Here is a 20,634-nt window from a genome sequence, read left to right on the forward strand (position 1 = left end):
TATAATGGCTGCCGTTATGTTCGTAGGACGGCGTTATTTACAGTGTTGGTTGCCGCCAAGTACGAGCAGAAACGTAGATTCAGAAGAAACGACGGGTATTTCCGTAACTTTATTTTGTTACTTCGGACAAGGAAGGTGGCTAACAGCGCTCTTTCTCTTAAATATCTTCTAAATAGATAAGAATATCGTTTAAATAGGGAAGCGGAGCTCAGCGGTAGAGGACCGAAGGCCGGAAGGCAACCACCCACCTCTCTCTCTCTCTCTCTCTCTCTCTCTCTCTCTCTCTCTCTCTCTCTCTCCTTCTCCTCATCTTCTTCCTCTCGCTCTTTCTCGAAGTCTAGGGTTTCTTCTCGCCGAGCGATCGAAGTGGAGAAATCCCTCGGATTCTCCAATACGCCGCGGTGGAGTGGTCGGAGGCCTCGCCTGATCGAAGTGGAGCGCCGCGATTCGCATCGGATTCTCCACCATGTCGTACCAGGGGAAGAAGCTCATCAACGATCCCAACGGTCTGTCCCGATTCTTTCTTGATCAACCCTACTTTCTTGATTTTTTCGATCTTGATCAGTATCTTCTTATGGTTCTTGGCGATTTCTTGCGTTGGTTGCGTGTCTGATCTGATTCTAGGGCCCGTAAGGGTTGGATTTGTGGTTATTTCTTTCTGGAAGTATGCAACTATAGGGAGGTTCGTTCCATTTCTTTGTTATGTAATGGTTCTTGGAAGTCTTCATTTTGTGGATAATGTTGGGCCGGAAATGCGTTATCCCTCCATGTTTTCTTGGATTTGATTTTTTTTTTTTTGGGAGATTTTTGTGTACTGGGTCCATCTATGAAATGCTCGGTGGAATTTTTTATGTTCTTTTCTCGTGCTATATAATTGTTTCTCGGAATTCTTTCCCATGATGTTAGATTGCGGATGATATCGAGTAGAGATTGGTTGTTCTCCAACAATTTTCTTGAAATTTCGCTCTATTTTGATTTTCTGGAAGCATGTTGTAGTCATCTCTCGAACTATAATTCTTTTCCGAAGATTTTGCTATTTTCTTTCTTTTATTGCATATGTTTTCTCGGAAGTCTTTCCCACAACTCTATATTGTGAATGGTGCTGTGTGGAGATATGTCATTCTCCAACCTCTTCTTGAAAGCATCCATCACCTGAGTGATCATAATTTTGTAAAGATTATTGCATGCTCTCAAATGCTCATTAATTTTGCTTTTCTTTTACTGTATACTCTTCTTGGAAATCTTTCTTATGATGTTAGATTATGGATAATACTGAGTGGAGATTGGTTATCCTCAACCCTTTCTGATTTTTTTTTTTTTATTTTGATTCTTTTTTTGGAGATTTTGCATTGGTATTTATCTCTGAAACGTTCTTTAGATTTGTTTTTCTTTTCTTTGTTCTGGAAATTTTGCTTTATTTTGGCTCTCTCTCTTTTTTTTTTTCAAAGATTAGCTTCCTATATCTATTGTTCTAATGCATTCGTTGCTTCCTATCTTACCGTCAAATACTTACTTAAATGTGGATTAATTTGAATATGCTGATGGATTAAATTTTAGGAGCATGTCATGTGGAGATTGGGTGATCTATCTCTCTCTATTTTTTGTTGCCATTTTAATTGCATACATCTTTCATAAGATATACAATTTTGGTTGGGATGAAGGAGCAAAATTTTGACTGCTGTGGGTGCAGATGTGGTGACTGAGTTCATTGAGGGCCTTGTTGAAACTTATCCTGGTTTGCAATTCTTAGATGGCTTCCCGCAGGTGACAGTTATATGAGATATTTGCTAATTTTGAGTGATTATCTTATGAGCATATAGTCTTGATTTTGAAGGGAAATTTTTGTATTGGTGGCAGATTAAGGTTGTATTGCGTGCTGATGTCTTGAGAACAGCTAACGACAAGGTTGCAGTTATATCTGGTGCGTGGATTTGAAATCAGGCTTTCTTTCTTTCTGGCAATTCCCTCCTCTTTATTCATCTCCTATAATAGATTTTGTATGAAGCTTATCTCATGCCTGATATTTATATATATTGAGCATAGTTGCATACTTATGTTTTCGAAAGCTTTGAGATGTTTTATCATGCAGAAGAGTAACGATATTGGACTCCTTAAAATCTATTATCGTTTGTGGTACGGATATGGGCATCTTTCCTTTGTTAACTACAAAGAATAAACAAAATGATAACCCTTAAAATCTACGGAAAAGGATAACCTTTGAATAAAATAATTGGTACAAAACACAAGAAACAATCTTGAGAAATATATTATAATAGTCATTCCCCATTACATGATTTCTTCCATGCTATATATGCCTCTGGAAATGTTCCCTTTGCCTCTTTTTACTTCCTTATCCTTGTAACCTATTCCTTTACCTCTACATGCGTTGATCTTATGCTTTCCTAGCAGAGGGCAGCATATAGTGACTATGTAAGTGGCAACTTGTGCAGTAACACTTGTTTCTATCTTTATAATAGAAGAAAACTTCCAATTTGCAGTGTATGTTTTTGTTTCTTACTTTACACATCTCATGTGTAGTATAACAAGCCTAAAAATTTTAAATGCGGCTCAACTTTCTTGTTCTTATTGCCAAGCATCAAATACAACACTTACTAACAGTCACCGACTAGACATAATTGATTACCAGTTTAGATATTGCCCTTTGTCCACATTGCAACACACAAACACACACTTCAGTTTGCCCCAACAGTCAGCTTTGCCCCAACAGGCAGCTTTGCTGGCTGTTAATCAATGCTATCTTTAATATCAGAAGACACATCCTAATTCTTTCATCAGTTTCCTAGAAGCATCACTCTTAGACCACCATTTCTTATAGAAAAATGATATAGGTCCTTGTGTGTCATGCCTTAGGATATGTATCCATCCAAGAAGTTTGTCCCTGTCAACTCTTATATGGATAATTGAATTCTTCTTGTCACTATTAGAGTTGGGCACTGGGCCGGGCCGCCCACGGCCCGGCACGGTCCGCTTGCTACAGTGCCGGGCCGTGCCTGGCACGGCCCATTTGAGAGGGCCGTGCTGGGTCACAGGGTACTGGCCCGCGGGCCAAGCCCGGCACGGCCCGCTCTAGGCCCGCGGGCCAGCCCGGCACGGCCCATAAGGGCCTGGGCCGGGCTGGCCTGCGGGCCTGGCACGGTCCGGGCCTGGGCCCGGCCCGGCCCGATAAAAATTAATGCTTCATAAATTTTCTAAAAAAATTAATAAATATTGAAAATTAAGGATTTATGAATATAAAGCCACCTTAATGGTGGGGGGTTTGGCATAGACCCCTACCAGTTTATTAATTTAAATCAAAATGGTACATGAAGGGAGGTTTGGACCTTGGTCTGACCTCTAGAATACAATAAGAAACTAAGAAAGGGCCGAGGTTTGGACCTTGGTCTGACCTCCAGAATACAATAAAAATGTACAATTATAAAAAATTAAGAAATCTTACTAATCATCAGTGATTCAGTGAATCAGTATTCACTCTTCAGTCTTCAGTCTTCAGTAGTGTTTGTATCATCATCATCAGAGGATGTTGTATTATGTCCACCTTTATCTTGAAGTCTTGCCTCAGCATCCAACCAATCCTTGAAGCAGAGAAGCATCTCCACCGTTTCGCCCGTCATCCTACTTCTCTTTTCGTCAAGAACACGCCGACCTGCACTAAAAGCGGATTCCGATGCTACCGTGGACATCGGCACAGCTAAAATATCGCGTGCAATTGCAGACATAACAGGATATTGATTTCTAACACTCTTTCACCAAGATAATACATCTAGATTCTCTATTTGATTTTCATCATATGCAGACTGAAGATCATTTCGTAAATAAAATTCTAGTTCACTACTTAAAGATGAAGAAGATGAAGAGGAACTTGAAGCATGTGTGTGTCTTCTCTGTGCAATGAATGAAAAAATAGATGACGAACGAGAACTACTAGAAGAAGAAATAGAGGTTTGTATTTGTGTTCTAGATCCACGAATTTTTTCATCATATATAGCATAAATATCATAAAGAAGTTGTTTTACCTCATCTTTAGCAGATTCAGAATCTTGATTCATATTTTCAGAATATGCATCAAGTAAAATTAGCACGCCATTTAATTTAACTCTAGGATCAAATACAGCAGCTAAGTTATGCATAGGACATATCTTGTCCCAATACTCATTCCATTTAGATTCCATTAGGTCAATAATAGGCATTAAAACATCATCATATCTATGTTCTGCAAATTTTTGACTAATTATATATGCTTGTTGTAAAAATGAACATGAAGTAGGGTAATAAATACCAGAAAGAACATTGGTAGCATTATAAAAACTAAGCAAAAAATCTTCCAAAATTTTTTCTTTATTCCAATCAGTTTCAGACAATGTAAAGCCTAATCCACGATCATTAATATATGCACTTAATAAGTTTTTATATGGGTATGCATCATGTATCATGCTATATGTGGAGTTCCAACGAGTAATTACATCAAGTTTAAATTTTTTAAAACGTTTACCATGATTTATGCATAATTCCTTAAATTCTTGAAGTCTTGATCTTGAAGCATGAATAAAAGAAATTGCATTTCTAATTTTTGAAATCACATCTTGAATCATGCCTATGCCAGCTTGAACAGAAAGATTTAAGATATGACATGCACATCTAATATGCAGTAAATTTTCATCTAATATGGGATGCAATGAGTCTTTTAATAATGCAACAGCAGAATTATTATTAGATGCATTATCAAAAGTAATAGACATAATTTTATCATTAATATTATATGAACATGCAGTTTGATAAATAATATTTGAAATTTGTTGTCCAGAATGTGGAAAATCAAAAGCACGAAAAGCAAGAATACGTTTATTTAATTGCCAATTGTTGCTGGGGGTCCAAACCGAGAACGATTGGCACAGCGGTGTGAACGGGGTTCCCTTTGAGTTGCTTTGGTTGCGCTCCGCCCTCCGCCGTGAAACCTGCAAGCAAGCCTCGCACCACCACCAGGGTAGTGGGGGCCCTCCGACGATCAAGTCAGGGGAGATCGAAGGAGAAGGAGAAGGAGAGGTAGCAGGTAAGATGATACTCTGGAAAATCTTTCTTACCCTCCCCCTCCCCCCCGCCCCATATATATCAGGCTGGGGGGTTTTTCTGGGGATTGGTCATCGTGTGGCACGATGGGGTTGCCACTGACGTGGCCGTTACAGGGCGTCGTGGGGCAGCGCTGGGTACGGCCGTTGCAGGAAGTAGTGGAGCAGGGGGCCGCGGCGTGCCTCAGGGGAACAGTCTGTTGTTGTCAAGAGATTGCCGACCCGAGGTCGGATTGCTGGATCAAGGGGCAACCGACTCGGGGTCGGGCTGCGGAGCTGAAGATATCCGACCCGAGGTCGGATTGCTGGATCAAGGGGCAGCCGACTCGGGGTCGGGCTGCGGAGCCGAAGATATCCGACCCGAGGTCGGATTGCTGGATCAAGGGGCAGCCGACTCGGGGTCGGGCTGCGGAGCCGAAGATATCCGACCCGAGGTCGGATTGCTGGATCAAGGGGCAGCCGACTCGGGGTCGGACTGCGGAGCCGAAGATATCCGACCCGAGGTCGGATTGCTGGATCAAGGGGCAGCCGACTCGGGGTCGGGCTGCGGAGCCGAAGATATCCGACCCGAGGTCGGATTGCTGGATCAAGGGGCAGCCGTAGTCTTCCTGGGCGCGCGTGCCGGTCACGTGGGGCATGGTGGCTAAGTTCCCCCGTAACACCAATCATTATCAATATAATGAGCAGTAATGGCAATAAAACAATTACTACCTACAGATGCTGACCAAATATCAGAAGTTAATGAAATTTTTACATTTAAAGTAGAAAGTGTTTTAATTAAATTTTGTTTCATTGCTAAAAAGTTGGTCATAGCTACTCTTCTAAATGTACGCCTACTAGTTCTTTTGTAAGCAGGTTGTAGGTTTAATTGAACATATTCTTCAAAATTAAAAGATTCACATAAACTAAAAGGTAATTCATCCTTAACTATCCATTTTACAAGTGCTTTTCTTTGATTTTCATGATTTTATGCAAAATTACCTACAAGTAATCCCCCTTGTATATTAAGGGTACTTTGAGTTTGAGCATGAGAATCATGCATCCTATGACTCTCTTGATGTCTTTTTAAATGTCCTGTTTCCCCACTACTACTACAACTATAAAGTTTGGCACATTTTTTACATCTAGCTTTCCAGACTCCATCAACCATAACTCTATCAAATTCATTCCATACAGCACTAGTCCTCTTACGAGAAGAGGTTTGATCTTCACTCGGTTCACCAGTTCTAGAGGAACTAGGAACATGGGGTTGGGGATTAGTTTCTTCTCCCTCAGAAATAGGAATGCCAAACTGACTTTCCTCAAAAGATGACATATCTATGATTAATTCAAAAAATAAAAACTAACCGCAAGGAGGAATTGAGTAGAGGGTCGGAGGGCAGAGGCAGAGCCGAGATTCCGAGCTTCCTCTTGTGCTCTCAACAGAAGCGACCTTCTCTTCTCAACAGGAACCTCCTCTTGTGTAGCACTTGAACAAACTAAAAATTAAATTGCTAGAAGAGCACTTTAGAAGAGAGAAATAATAGCAGTAGAGAAGGAGAGAATGAGAGGTTTGGTGTGGTGAGAATGAGGGAGGAATGGGCTATTTATAGAAGCCCCAAAATTTTTTTCCCCAAAATACCCCTCAATTCAGCCGTTATTGGACTGTTGGGAGGGGTAAAATGGACTTTTTCCCGAAAATAGCCGTTGGAAACGGCTATTTTCCTCCCCCCTCTCCAGACGGGCCGTGCCGGCACGGCCCGTCTGGAGCCGTTGCGGGCCGTGCCAGGCACGGCCCGTTTGCGCTCGTTACGGGCCGTGCCTGGCACGGCCCGTGGCGTGCCGTGCCCGGCCCGGCCCGCCAATAGACGGGCCTGGGGCCGGGCCGGGCTGGCGTTCCGTGCTGGACGGGCCGTGCCAGGCACGGCCCGTTTAGTCCTTTGGCCCGGTGGGCCTGGGCCGGGCCGGCCTGGCACGGCCCGTTGCCCAACACTAGTCACTATGTGAATTAAACATCTTATGCGTACCTAATGTCTTGCCAAGAGGACAAAAATGGGTTAAGAAGGCCTTAGTCTGAGATTTTGCTGTGTTTTTTTTTTCAATGGAGGGGTCTAAGTCAAGTTTTGTGGTTTATGGGATCATTTACAAGCTTGATTCATGAGTTGGTGGAAGTTCCGTAATAGGTCAGCTTTTCTAACCTGGGTCTGAAAGTTCATTGTTCAAGTTATGTGAATCCTAGGCTTACGTTGTAGCCCCTTGTAAATTGTGAGAGCCTGCAACTTGGGGAGGTACCTAATATATTTGATCACTATAAATGAGGTCCCTACATTTTGATTACAAGAGAGAAAGGAGGAGGACAACGTGAGATCAGAATCATGAGGGTTTGATAATATTTAGAAGGGGATCAGTTGTTGGAAGGTGCAAAAAGTTGACCTCCCACTCCCGAACATAGACAAAGACAAACTTCCTTTTTGCTTGTTGTATGATGGATTTGTTCTTTTCTTGCTTCTGCTTTTATAGGGAACTTAGGAAAATCATGATCTATTAGAGATAGAGAGATTTCGAGGGGAGTTTACAGTTCAACCATAACCATATGAGACAGGGTGTCGGATGAAGAACAATTTGATCGCCGGGATTACACTTCAAAGATCAACAAACAATTGAAACAAATTGGATTGAAGAACCCTTCATTTGGAAAAGGAAGTTCTTTTTGACAAAAAATTATTAATATGCCAAAAGGCCACTTTCATACAGTATATTAGAATTATATATCGGACAAGACTATTGACTCTAATCTGGCAAAATTATACTCGAAATAGGACTCAATAATAAGAAAACATTTGGGATTATTCAACCACAAATATAGAAATTTTATTAAAATTAGATGTTGTCTCAATATGAAGTCTTTGCCCATGAATCTGTTGGCCCTTGTGAAGCTTGGCATGGTCCGGTTGGTCGTAATACTTGCTAGCTGCACCTTGTGCTGCATCACCATAGCTATCCAGCCTTTTTCCAGCTATTTAGGTTGGCTTTATGTATCTTCGTTTGCCATGTATTCTTGTTTAAGGCCATGTCTAGTATTATTCCAAGCTTTCCATCCTTTTACTTAGGACCTCCATCAATGTAACTTATGTTTTTCCTTCATTTTCCTTGTAACCTTTTCGCACAGATTAGTACATCTTTGTTGCAGTACCCTTGGCTATTCGTTGCATATTCCCATATCATCTCACTCAAATTTCTATCTTTTTGTCCTTAATTTGTGCAACTCCTGCATCTTTGGTTTATTCATTTCGCAATTTATCCTTTCTGGTGGTACCGCACATCCATCTTAATATTATTAATTCTTCCATACCTACCTCGATTCCTTGAACCCTCTTAATTGCCCAAGATTCTATGCTATACAACATTGCAATTCTTATAGTTTTATATAATTTTTCCTTAAGTCTCCAAAGTATGCATTGATCTCACCCCAGAGGCACCTCTCCACTTCATCCAACCAACTCTAATTCTATTACTTAGATCTTCATCTATCTCTTCATTATTTTATGCAACAGATCCCATAGTAGTTTTCTACAATTGGCTATCAACCTAATATCAAATCTCCACTTTTCTTATTTAGGATTGGGACGAGCCTTGGCTGTGTTGGATTTTAGAGTCCAAAAGAGATCAACTATGTTGGAGTTAACTTTTCAAAATATATTGCTGGGGCATATTTTTTTTCTCCTTTTCCTCTAGTTCTCTTTTTTCTTTTGATTCTTCCAAAAGGTCATAATTGATCATAGATGTGATCTAATTAATGAACTATGAGATCTAGAATTATGTTAAATCATGTTGAGCATCTTGACTAAAATCTTCTAAAGTTATTAGAGTATATGACTATAATTGTGACAGTATATAACATGCCTTTATCCATGTTTTGTTCCAATTCAGCTATTCATTCTTACTAAAGGCATTGAGCTGTTTGTGATGATATATGTCACTTAAGCATGGGTGTTGTAAATTTACAAAAAAGCACATCTTATATATAAATTGACAAAAAGGGAAACATGAAGGACCAAAAAAAGTTTTAGAGCAAGGACTTAGGTCCTACCGGAATGGAATATTATTTGAGTAACCCCCAGGTGGAATTAGGGATCAAAAGACTAACAACAAATTATATAGATTCAGATCTGAAGGCTCTAAAAAGAGAAGCAATCTCTTGGATTCTTTTTATAAAGAAAGAACAGAAACCAGGGAGTAGAGTATGAAAGAGAGTAGGAAAGTAGTGTAAGAAGAACAGAAATAACAAAAAAGAAGAAGACGGGGGAAGAAGGCCTTCACTTCTTAATCTCAAAATAAATCCACATGTTTTTTTTTTTGAAATCATCGTATATACCATTTTAGTAGCCTCAAGAAGCCAACTTACCCAACTCTAGTTGGACTCTTTTAGGGCTTGTCTGGATATTCCTACATAATTGAGCTTAAAGTCCTCCACCCATTTAAGCATGGCTCTATCAACCAAACACCTCTCGGTCCATATCCTGTGGGAAGAAAAAAAGACCTTCATGGATCTCTTTTTCTTTCTGCACTCCAAAAGCTAGGATTTGGGTAGGTCCTTAGAAAATGTGAGCTGGATGGACCAACAGGCCTGATTTCTGCAAGATTTTTAGCCTAGTCTTGTAGGAATATCCAAATAGGCCCATAAAAGGAAATATAATCTTAAACATCCTACTAAATATGGACATATTTGACTCCCATTAGGACTCATAACCGAGAAAAGAGACTAAAAACTGCTTAAAGCACCCCAAAATAGACACAATTACAGTTTATGGTATCGTAGCATGAATAGTACCCGTGAAGAATACCTTACAAGTTATCGACCCAATAAAACAGAAAATAATGATGGAAAAACTGAGAAATAAAATAAAATTCCAGCAACTTGAAACTTTAAGAATTTGATTCTATCAAGATCCTCGATATTATACCATTTCGACAGGAAAAAGAAACCAAAATGTGTGCGGGACACCTGCTCTCTCTTGAACTGGGATGTCCTGACCATCCTAGTTCGTCTTGATTGTTCCGGTTGCATCCCAACACTTGGAATGCACCGGGATGGCCAGAATAGTTCGAACACAACAATTTTTAGTTTTCTTTTTTGCTGTTGTTAATGACTGTTTTGATCTATCCCATCCATACTGTCCTGTCCTGGTATGAACAGTAAAAGCAAGAAGGGTTGCATGAATGGCATGTTTTACATTGTTTACTGTGGCATGAGGAACAAGAGCTGTAGGGTGAATCTCTGCACTTGAAATGATCTAATGTAAGGGTGTAAATCTTGGTGTCAGCTATGTCATGGTTTGCTCCTAAGATGGTATTGGATGATGAAACTGTGACTAACAATAAAAATAATATGAAAAAATATTGCATCCTGGTAGCTCTCGATTGTCTTGGTGCTTTCGAAGTGTCGGAGCATAACTGGGATGATTTGGATGGATCAGGATAGTTGAGATGTCCTAATCCAAGAGAGAACTTCTATCCCACACCTATCCTGATCTCGTTCCTACTGAACAATATTGCATTGGGGATACTGGCTTGTTTTGGCGGGGCCTAAATCCTTGGTCTAATGCCATTATTTAGCAATCTTGATCTATTCTGCTATTTGTTGCACATGACTAGATCATCTTAATTGGTTGCGTCTAGGCTGCATTATTTGTAAAAAAGTTCTACTATTGCCTATCTTGGTTATAGCATTCCCTGCTTCCATATTTCATCTCTCTAATAGCTGTCTTCTGTGTCTACATATAATTTAGTGCCACCCCTAGTATTGTTCAGTGAAATTATCTGTATAATCTACCTGGAGTGTGATTACCATTCAACACACTAAAAGCTTCTCAACCTCATCAACCTTGCCTCAAACCTTTAACTCCACAAAAGATGTCGAGCATTTCATATTATGCTGTAGATTGATGATAATGAATGACATTAATTTCAAGGGGTCTTTTAGCCATTAGCTTGATGTTGGCCCTTGTTTCAAAATGTGTATGTCTGCACCAATGTTTTGTAGTATATATGTATGATACCATTGAACTTCATATACTTCCAAGTCTAATATTTTAATCCATCTAGTTGTCAGTTCACCTAGTTCTGGTGTAATGATGATTAGTGACATCATTTGATAGGTAGCTTTCTATTTCTTTCAATGCTATTGCCTTCTGTACAGGGGGTGGAAGTGGCCATGAACCTGCTCAGTCTGGATATGTTGGAGCAGGGATGCTGACAGCTGCCATTTGTGGAGATGTTTTCACTTCTCCACCTGTTAATTCTATCTTAGCTGTATGATTTCTTTGGCATAAATTACCTCTTTTTCACTCTTTGCTGTAAGTCAGACTTACTTGATCTAATCTTACAGGGCATTCGAGCTGTCACAGGTCCTAAAGGATGCCTTCTAATAGTCACGGTATTGTAGTATTTCCTTGATTATAAATCACAAGAAATGTTACCATAGTAACATATCCGCACATTAGAACTTTTTATCCTTTTGTATCTTGTTACCTCTCAGTTGTTTGATTTGTCATTTATTTGGATTTCTGCACATCATGTGAAATTTCAACATTTCTTTAATTAATTGTTTGAATTAAAGAAGAATACTAAGTGATTACTCTCATCTTCACTGCCTTAGTAAATATTGTACTTTTTCTTTGCCATGGTGTTTTTTCTGAGAGGACAGTGTTTTGCACATTGACAGAATTATACTGGTGATCGACTTAATTTTGGTCTGGCAGCTGAGCAAGCTAAATCTGAAGGCTATAAAGTAGAGGTATTAAACTATCTACTATTTCCAGAAATCCTACATAATCATAGGGATGGGTTTGCAAATTCCAGACGTTTTTATTTCTGCAGATGGTTATTGTTGGAGATGACTGTGCACTCCCACCACCTAGAGGCGTAGCTGGGCGAAGAGGTTTGGCGGGGACCATTCTAGTTAACAAGGTAGTTTCCCTTAGGTTCTTTTTTTCCCATCTCATGTGTATGAGCTACGGCAGTTGTTTTATGTTGAATAACATGTGTTGATTCTAAACAAATATATGCTATCCTTATTGCTTACCGGCACCAAAATTGGTTCTTATTTAAATATTATCCAAATTTTTATATTTCCTATCCGGGAAGCCTGAAAGCTTGCTCAAATATGTGTACCAGACAATCACATAAAGAGATTAAAATAGTGCATCTGGCAATGTAGATCTTATACAGCTTGCTGGCCTCAGCTGCACGACCATGACAATTTTTTTAGAGTAATTATAAGAATTTTTTAATATGCATTTCTCCCTAAATTTATCATGGTATTTTTTTTTTATATCAGTGAATGCTTTATGTTATCAATTTTACATGCAGAAATGATGTGAGAAAAGAAAAGAAAAATTGGTTTTAAGCTATTTCCTTGTGAAATGACATACTTGTATGTTTTTATGTATAGGCATGTGTGCTTAGGGGGGCTCATGTTCATAATAAGTTTTGCTTTCTAAGGATCTGCTTCTATGCAGTCCAGACTTGAGTTGGAAAGCAGAACTAATAATAATCTGCCTTCGTTTGCACCATCATGATGGATAATCACTTCTTTTATATAGCCACACATGATTAATTCTGGTTTCAGTGTTGCAAGAATTCAAAGAATAAAGATGTAGTTTGGATCGTCTCTTGGAAATAAGTGTCATCACTTTTGCCTTTGATGCAAGCAGCAGGCCGTGCGCCGTGATGAAAATAGAGGACATTATCAATAGTGGTTATTTTTGGTTAAAACAGATCAAGTCTCCACATAGATTACGATCCTCTGACCCCGGATCTAAGCCATAGTCCTGAACAATTAAATAGAAAAAGAAAAATATAAGCCAACCCCAAATCAAGCAACTAATGCTCTTCTTTATGCCTATTATCGCTGGACCGGTTGAGATCCAGTACGTTGATTAATGAGCACATCCTTATCAGCTAATACAATTGTTGATTCAAGATTGTGTAATAGCGGCATGATGGCATTTAGGGTGATAAAAAGTGAGAGAGGCAGATGGTGATGGAATACCTATTCCATGTCTATAAGTTCCTAGGCATGAAGTTTGGAGCACCAGTTAGACTATGGTGATCCTGATGGGAAAATATCAAAGCCAATTTGCTATTTGGTGTGAATCAGTCACTCTAGTCAAAAGGCATGAAAAAAGTCTGGTTTCAGCTTTTGTATTCTGCAATGTTGTAGTGGCTCTTAGTACTGGGCATTTCTCACCTCTTGAATACTCACTGCCATTTCTCTGATTTAATGCATATTTTTGCACATTTTAGATTGCACATGTTCCAAATTTTGAATAAAGATCTTAGGACTCGTTTGGTTCATGGGAAAAGAACGGGAAAAGTGTAGTCAATGGGAAAATAAAGAAAGACCTCTTATTTGGTTGGAGTTTTCAAAGGAGAGAGATAGGAAAGTAGCATTTCCATGTTTCACGAGAAAGAAAAATCCATGAGGGACATAGGAAAGCTACTTTTCCACCGGTTGGTATAATCCTATGTCATGAGAACACATCCTGGGCTCTCCCACTTATCATTTTCTGAAGGAACCATTGCTTTTTGGTAGCGCAATTATATGGAAAATGTGATGGGGTTTTGGTTCTAAAAGAATAAGAACCATTTCTCTTATTCTCATTCTCACTTGCTGCGATTATATGGAGAATGTGATGGGGTTTTGGTTAGGTTATATGATGGAGTTTTGGTTCTAAAAGAATAAGAACCATTTCTCTTATTCTCATTCTCACTTGCTGTGATTATATGGAGAAGGTGATGGGTTTTTGGTTAGGTTATGTAGAGCTTGGTGTAGGGTTAGCAATAAATGCTGTTTTCTTTGAGGTTGAGAAAGATGGCAAAAGAGATGACAGATCTTGAATTTTTCTTTAACATTCCTTGGTAGAGGGGACAGCAGTCACATTCGCAGCATATCTTGAACAAAAGGAGGAGTAATGAAGATTCATGAAACTCAAATTTGAATATCACACTCCTTGTATGTCAGCCTTAAAGGCTTAGAACTAGTATATGGATGCAGTTCAACCTTAAATCTGGAGAAAACAGAAATAGAATAGCTGAAACAAATGCTTAAGCAAGAGAATGGAAAGAAGACAAGACAGAAGGAGAAGTGATGGGGAAGTGCATGGACACTCCGGATAAGTGAACCACCTTATTTTCTTTTATTGTTGCCAGCCATCATTCTCTACTAGTTAATGATGAAATCATTTGGGGTTGCTTGGAAAAAAATAATTATGTTGGTCTTAATAATTGTGTCCTTTATATTCTGTTAAGGCCTCGCAACTTGCTAGCTGCCATAATACATACTAATAACATTATGGCTGCATTGAACCAGTTCTACCAGATGCATCTTTGTTTTTTAGATGTTAGATTCATAGTCAATTCATCCTGCTTCTACCCAACATAGATGATAAGATGTGCCATTCTACATGGAGATAGTCTGGTCATGACTGTACATTAGTTTGACGCTTTGTCATTTGGACAATATCGAGTCCAAGGAGTAAGGATGTTCAGAATCTGCTACTGGAAAAAAGTGTGACCCCTTAGAGGACTATTTAGCCAGGTCTATGATTAAAGTTGTGATTTTCACATTCTCAACCCAGTTACAAATATACATTTCTAGTGTCAGAGCTTAGTGTTAGATATTTTGGAAATCCTTTGAAGAGTATACTTTGTTGGTCTTTTTTGCGTATACTTTCAAACTTATAATGCTTCTGTAATTGATAGGTTGCTGGGGCAGCTGCAGATGCTGGTCTGTCCCTAGCTGATGTTGCTGCAGAAGCAAAGCGTGCATCTGAAATGGTGGGAACAATGGGAGTTGCCTTGTCCATATGTACACTGCCTGGCCAGGTCACATCTGATCGTTTAGGTCCAGGACTGATGGAGCTTGGTCTTGGAATAGTAAGTTAACTTAAACATATTTTGTTGACAAATTGACTTCAATTACAAGCCTTCATTACACCATCACTTGTATGCGTATCTTGTTTTTCTGACTTGGTATATGATGTTGCATTACTTTATTTGTCAATGCACTGCATGTCAGCTGGAAATGTGGATCAAAATTATATAGGCATCCTTGTATTTTTTTTTATTCCAGAACTAAAAGGCCTAGTTTGCTGCTCATTTTTTCAGCATGGGGAGCCTGGGGCTGCTGTTGCTGACATCCAGCCTGTTGATGTAGTAGTATCTCATGTTCTTAAGCAGATTTTGTCAACGGTATACTTTGTTTGACTAATATTTAAGTTTACTCTCCAGTTCATTATTTTCCTTCATGTGCCAGATTCTTTTTTCCCCTTTTTTTGGGTAAGATCTTTTATTTATTAGTCAAATGCAAGTCCTTACCTACCTGCTAAAGCCGTTGATGCAAACTAACCAAGTTTATTTTCATCAACTACTTGCCAGCATAAGTTGTGTTCTTGATCTTTTTTCATCAGATCATCCTAAATTGGTATGGTTCCCAGAAAGGGACATTTCAGAACAACATAGGAGTATAGGGTGGTGTTAGTTTTCTAGTCCATATGTGGAGAATGTAAAAGACTCAGGCCACCTTTCATTTCAAGTATAAATTCTGAATCCTTGTATTGCTAGAGATATTGAATTGCATGAGACATCAATTAGGGTGCCTAGAGTAGTATAAAAATGGTTTTGTTTGCATAAAATCTGAACCAATATGTTGGAAAATCTTTATGATTTAATACCTTGATTTTACTTTCACAATTTAGAATTTCTTTTTTTATTTATTTGTTGAGTACTTTGAAGATTGGCAGGGCTGTATATTTATTTGGTCTACGCAAACTATAATTGAGATTGTTTCCTTAAAATCCATCTTCAACTAGGTGCTTATTTCAAGGAGTGTACAAATATTTTGATCATCTCATGATTTGTTATGGCATATCTGAATTTGAGGAGCCTACGAATCTGTGGAGTTTGACAAGTTTCTCATGATATCATCCACAACTAACATTATTGGACACCATGATGCTGAAAAATTTGAATCAAGGAGAAGATTATTAGTGGTGTTTGATAGCGCATTGTAATGGGTGGCCATCTAGGTTGCTAGGTGAGCCTAGCCACCTAGCAGTGTGTTACTAAAACCCTAGACTTTTTGATGCTGGAGCGCCTAAGGTTCACTTGCTAGGCGAGTGGGTTTGAGCCAACATTGGACGCGAAACTGGAACGCACGAGTCTCGGAACCTAAGCTACTTTTGTCTCTTTAGGATTGTTTGATGTTAGGTAATTTTAGGAAGTTTTGATTTTTTTTAAACTTTTCTTTTTGACAAATTTTGATGTTAATAGAAAAGTTAATAGTTAGAGTTCTTCGAGTTAAAATAGGATTTGGAATCTCAGAATAAAAAGTAGGAGAAATATGCTTCTTTTGTATTACTTATAAATACCCCTTGGGGCTCCTATTATAGTCATACTTGAGATACTCGAGTTATTGGTTAATGAAAACTCTATTGTGGGAAGTATTCTTCCTTTGCCTTCTTTCTGTTTTCTCTCCTTCCTTTTGGTGGATTTCTAGGGTTGTAAGTGTGTGAGAACTGTATCCTTGGAGTGGCTGGTCAAGATAGTGTTTTTGGCCTTGGAAGAGAGTAGCCCATCCTTTCTCCTCTTCCATCAACTGTCTGCCCATTCTAGCACTATGCGTTGTATGTACCCTTGTGGGGTTTCTACTACGCCATAGTCGCGTCGACATGCCCTTCAAATTTTTTGCCCAAGTTTGACACATACCATATCTGAGAATGGTTTCAGGATGTCATGCAGCCACAATGTCGAAGAGCATGTTTAAAGTGAGCAAGATCTGTGAGACATTGAATTAGATGAATTGCATCGCCAACTTGAACAACTTCAAGAAGAAAATTAGTGGCTTCGTCAATGGCAAGGCAATGTGAACATTGACATCATTAGGGTTCCAATCACTACTCCGACAGAAAGCTCTTTGATGATGAAAGTGAACACTTCGATGAAGAAGTAGAAGATTTCAATCCACTCTACAATAAGAGAGCATCTTCATCGACCTGTCGCCAATGCAAATGAAGACTACATTGCTACCATTGCGACTTAAACATCAAAATAGATATCCTCGATTTTGAAAGATGCCTGCAACTCGATGAATTTATTGATTGGGCTCCACACTATTGAACGAGTCTTTGAGCTCAATGAAGTTCCCGATGATCGACGTGTCGAGTTAGTCGCCATCAAGCCCAAGAAGTGTGCATCAATTTGGTAGGAAAATTTGAAGCAATGATGTGAGCATGAAGGACATGGCAAGATCCGAACGTGGGATAAGATGTGCCATGAACTCAAGCAAAAGTTCCTCTTTGAAGATTACCATCAAGAAAAGTTTCTTAAGCTCCACAACATTCGGCAACACGAACTATAAAAGAGTACAAGATAGAATTCGAGCAACTCCCCATGATATGTGACATCAAGGAGCTTGAAGAGCAAACTATAGCGCGATATCTTGAAGGACTGAAGCCTGAAATTGAGCTAGTTGTGCAACTCCAAACCTATTGGCTGTTGAATGTTGTGATTTGATTTACAACAAAAGTTAAGAAGTAGCAACTAAGAACAAGCAATTTGTACTTTTCAAGGTATAGAGATGGAGCGTCCAATTGGGGAGTTTCATGTCAAAGATATCGGCATACTCCAAAGTCGATGCCTCCTAGCCATCCCAGAAGAAGGATAAGGGCGGCCTCAGCAACCCCTGCCGTTTTTGATCCAAAATTTTGAAGAGACCTATTTCAGACGCTAGTTGGCAAGCTTTAGAATGTATAGGCCATTATTTTTAAGCTTTGGTATCTGCACCCAAGCTGGAGGAGATTTGATGTCGAAAGACCACTTGTAAAGCACATGGCGCTCTTCTCTTGGGCACCCAGAAAAAAAATGAAAATGGAAACCTCCTATCTAGCCAATCACAATCTCTTGCTTGCAACTCAGTCTGAGGAAGTCTCTTCCTTTTCATTGGATAAGCTCGAATGGCTGCTCAATGTTGTTGTTTGCGAGGTCTCGATCATTTACATGGACCCACTTCTCATTCTCTTGCATGCAAATACTTAAGAACCTACTGGATTTAGATAAGGAAGAAGGTCAAATCCAGATCATCTCTCAAAAACAAAATAGGAATAATTATAGCTTGATCGGTTCCATTTTTCCTTGGAGAAAAGAAGTCTTGAGGTTAAATAGATGGTTCGATATCTTTTCTTGACTCATCCAATACCATTGAATTTTTTGATTGGACAACAAGAAGTTGATCATGTCTTGGCCTGCCGAGCCTTCCCCGGATAAATACTTATCTATCCATAGATAGATAGAAAGTATGTACTATTATATACTGGTATACACACACCAGTTGAGCCAATAAAAAATGTCAACCACTGTTACCTATGCTGCTTTGTGAATTTGATATGATGGATCTCCCACCTCGGTAGGCAAGTTCCAAAGGCAACTTGCATCTCTGCTACTGGAGTGATGTAGCACAACTGCGGGGAAAGAGGAGAAGGAAGAACAAGAGAGGGAGGAGGAAGAGGTTATAGGGACGTAGGAAGAAGAGAAGGGGAGGAGGAGGAAGAAGAAGAACAAGAAAGAAGCTAGGATTTTTTCATTCCATCATCAGTTCCTCATACATTAGAGGGGTGGTCTTTATATAGACCTTACACATTGACCCAATTACATAACCCAATCGATCAGTTTAATAATAAAATAGCGGACCAAATTAACTTGACTAAGACAAAAGTAAATAATGCAATAAAAGAAAATGACTCAAAAGTAAATAATGCAATTAAAAAAAATGACTCTGACTCATATGGACCCAATCCAAGTCTGACTCAATCTGGGGGCTCAGGATCATCTGGATGAAGGGCTCTGATGTCCCCATCAACTCCTCCCGGATCAGAAAAACTCGATCCTGTCGAGTACAGGTCTGGCCGGCTGTTGTACTGCTCTAAAAGATCGGCGTCAAGGCGCTGCAACTGGACTCTGGAAATTCATGTCACGTCAGACTTTGGTCGACCTTTCCACCGAACAAGGTAACGTTGGTAATCATCGTTCCTGGTTGAAATAACCTGCTCATCCAATATATGTTCTATTTGTTCTCTACGTGCATGAAATTTGGGAAGTGGTGGCTCAACAGCAGGCATGAATACAATAAAGAGGTCAGAAGGCATGAATATTGTCTTTTTGTATGGGACTAAATCTTCAATATTAAATATCGCACTAATCTCATAGTCATCAGGAAGATCCACAACATATGCATTCGAACTGATTTTCTTTAAGATTTTGAACGATTCTGCACTACAAGTTTGCAATTTAGTAAACGTTTCCGAAGAAAGTCGTTCAAGCCTAATTCTTATCATGACGTAATCTCGTTCACTTAACTTTTTATAACGTCTGTGTAAATCAGCAAGGGATTTATATTTTAAGTTATTAAAGTGACTACAATTGCTGATTTCTTAATGCAATGAATGTGGATGTGATGCAATTGATTGTGCCAACTCAAAGACTCTATACTGATGAGACATGAAAAACAGGTCTATGGGTTGCTTAGGTTTGTAATCATGCACCATTTCGAATGGACTCATACCTATGGACTTGTTAACCGAACTATTACATGCAAACTCAACTGTCGGTAACATTAAATTCCAGGTCCTAGCATATGCATTCGGTCTGAGCCTATGATATGGAAGGTTGGGCAGAGATGCTCCGAAAACTAGATCAATTGCGTGTTGGATATCACGCATTGGAGAAAGTGCATCCGGAAGATCATCAGGGACTACATCATGAAATTTCTCTAGAAGAAAAACTACTATAGGGAAATGTTCAAGATTGGACGCCACATGGGTATCTTTAGCTACAAGTGCCAATTCAGGTGACTGGCTCTCAATATCTGTCACTATCTCTTCCACAATAGTGATGTGAAGTGGCTTGGTTGTACTTAGATCAATAGTCTTCCTTTGGGAATCATTTTGGACAAAGTCTAATTCTGTAGGTTCGTCTTCAAAGTCTTCTTCATAGTCTTCTACATTTGGTTCATAGACTTCTTCGACATATTCGACCTCTTGGCTCCTAACTTCTGGTTCAGTAATCAGGTAGGTTTTAATGGAACATTGGGATGCTATGGGGTCGAATTGTTGACACCTTGAGCATTGAGTTTGGTGCCCAAGAAAATAGGGAAGGATTACAGGTGATGCAACCAAACCGATTTTAGGTTGGGCTGCAATAGGGGTTGGCGGTGTAGGGGTCCTAGAATTTTGCATGAGCTCACGGATCTCTTGTTTGAATTTCTTGTATCCAGCCCGCATGGCATCGATCTGTTCTATGAGAGACCTCAAAATATCGGAATTCATGGTAGCTATAAGGGTTTTCAGTTGATTGAGATAGCACTCCATATCACTACAGGTTGGCATGCAATGATGACACTGGGTAATGATGTGAAATGCAGTGTCACTAATGAAACCCTAATAAATATGATGCAGGACCAGATTTGATGCAGGACAACCTAGTAATGCAATCTATTATGATTTTAGAGATCAGC

At 39.3% G+C, this 20,634-nt stretch overlaps 1 protein-coding gene across 1 annotated transcript in view; it reads left to right on the plus strand.

Annotated features, from left to right (window-relative positions):
- The first annotated feature begins 267 nt into the window (after positions 1–267).
- The window catches only part of LOC103713200 (putative 3,4-dihydroxy-2-butanone kinase), a 43,811-nt gene continuing 23,444 nt past the window's right edge, over positions 268–20,634 (plus strand). Inside the window, exons 1-9 of the mRNA XM_008800034.3 lie at positions 268–506; positions 1,691–1,764; positions 1,858–1,921; positions 11,263–11,375; positions 11,452–11,499; positions 11,788–11,859; positions 11,943–12,032; positions 14,829–15,002; positions 15,234–15,317. Of these exons, the coding sequence (XP_008798256.2) occupies positions 467–506; positions 1,691–1,764; positions 1,858–1,921; positions 11,263–11,375; positions 11,452–11,499; positions 11,788–11,859; positions 11,943–12,032; positions 14,829–15,002; positions 15,234–15,317 (759 nt within the window). The 5' untranslated portion in view covers positions 268–466. The remainder of the gene's footprint in view (positions 507–1,690; positions 1,765–1,857; positions 1,922–11,262; positions 11,376–11,451; positions 11,500–11,787; positions 11,860–11,942; positions 12,033–14,828; positions 15,003–15,233; positions 15,318–20,634) is intronic.

Source organism: Phoenix dactylifera, chromosome 6, assembly GCF_009389715.1.
Source record: "Phoenix dactylifera cultivar Barhee BC4 chromosome 6, palm_55x_up_171113_PBpolish2nd_filt_p, whole genome shotgun sequence".
Taxonomy (NCBI): domain Eukaryota; kingdom Viridiplantae; phylum Streptophyta; class Magnoliopsida; order Arecales; family Arecaceae; genus Phoenix; species Phoenix dactylifera.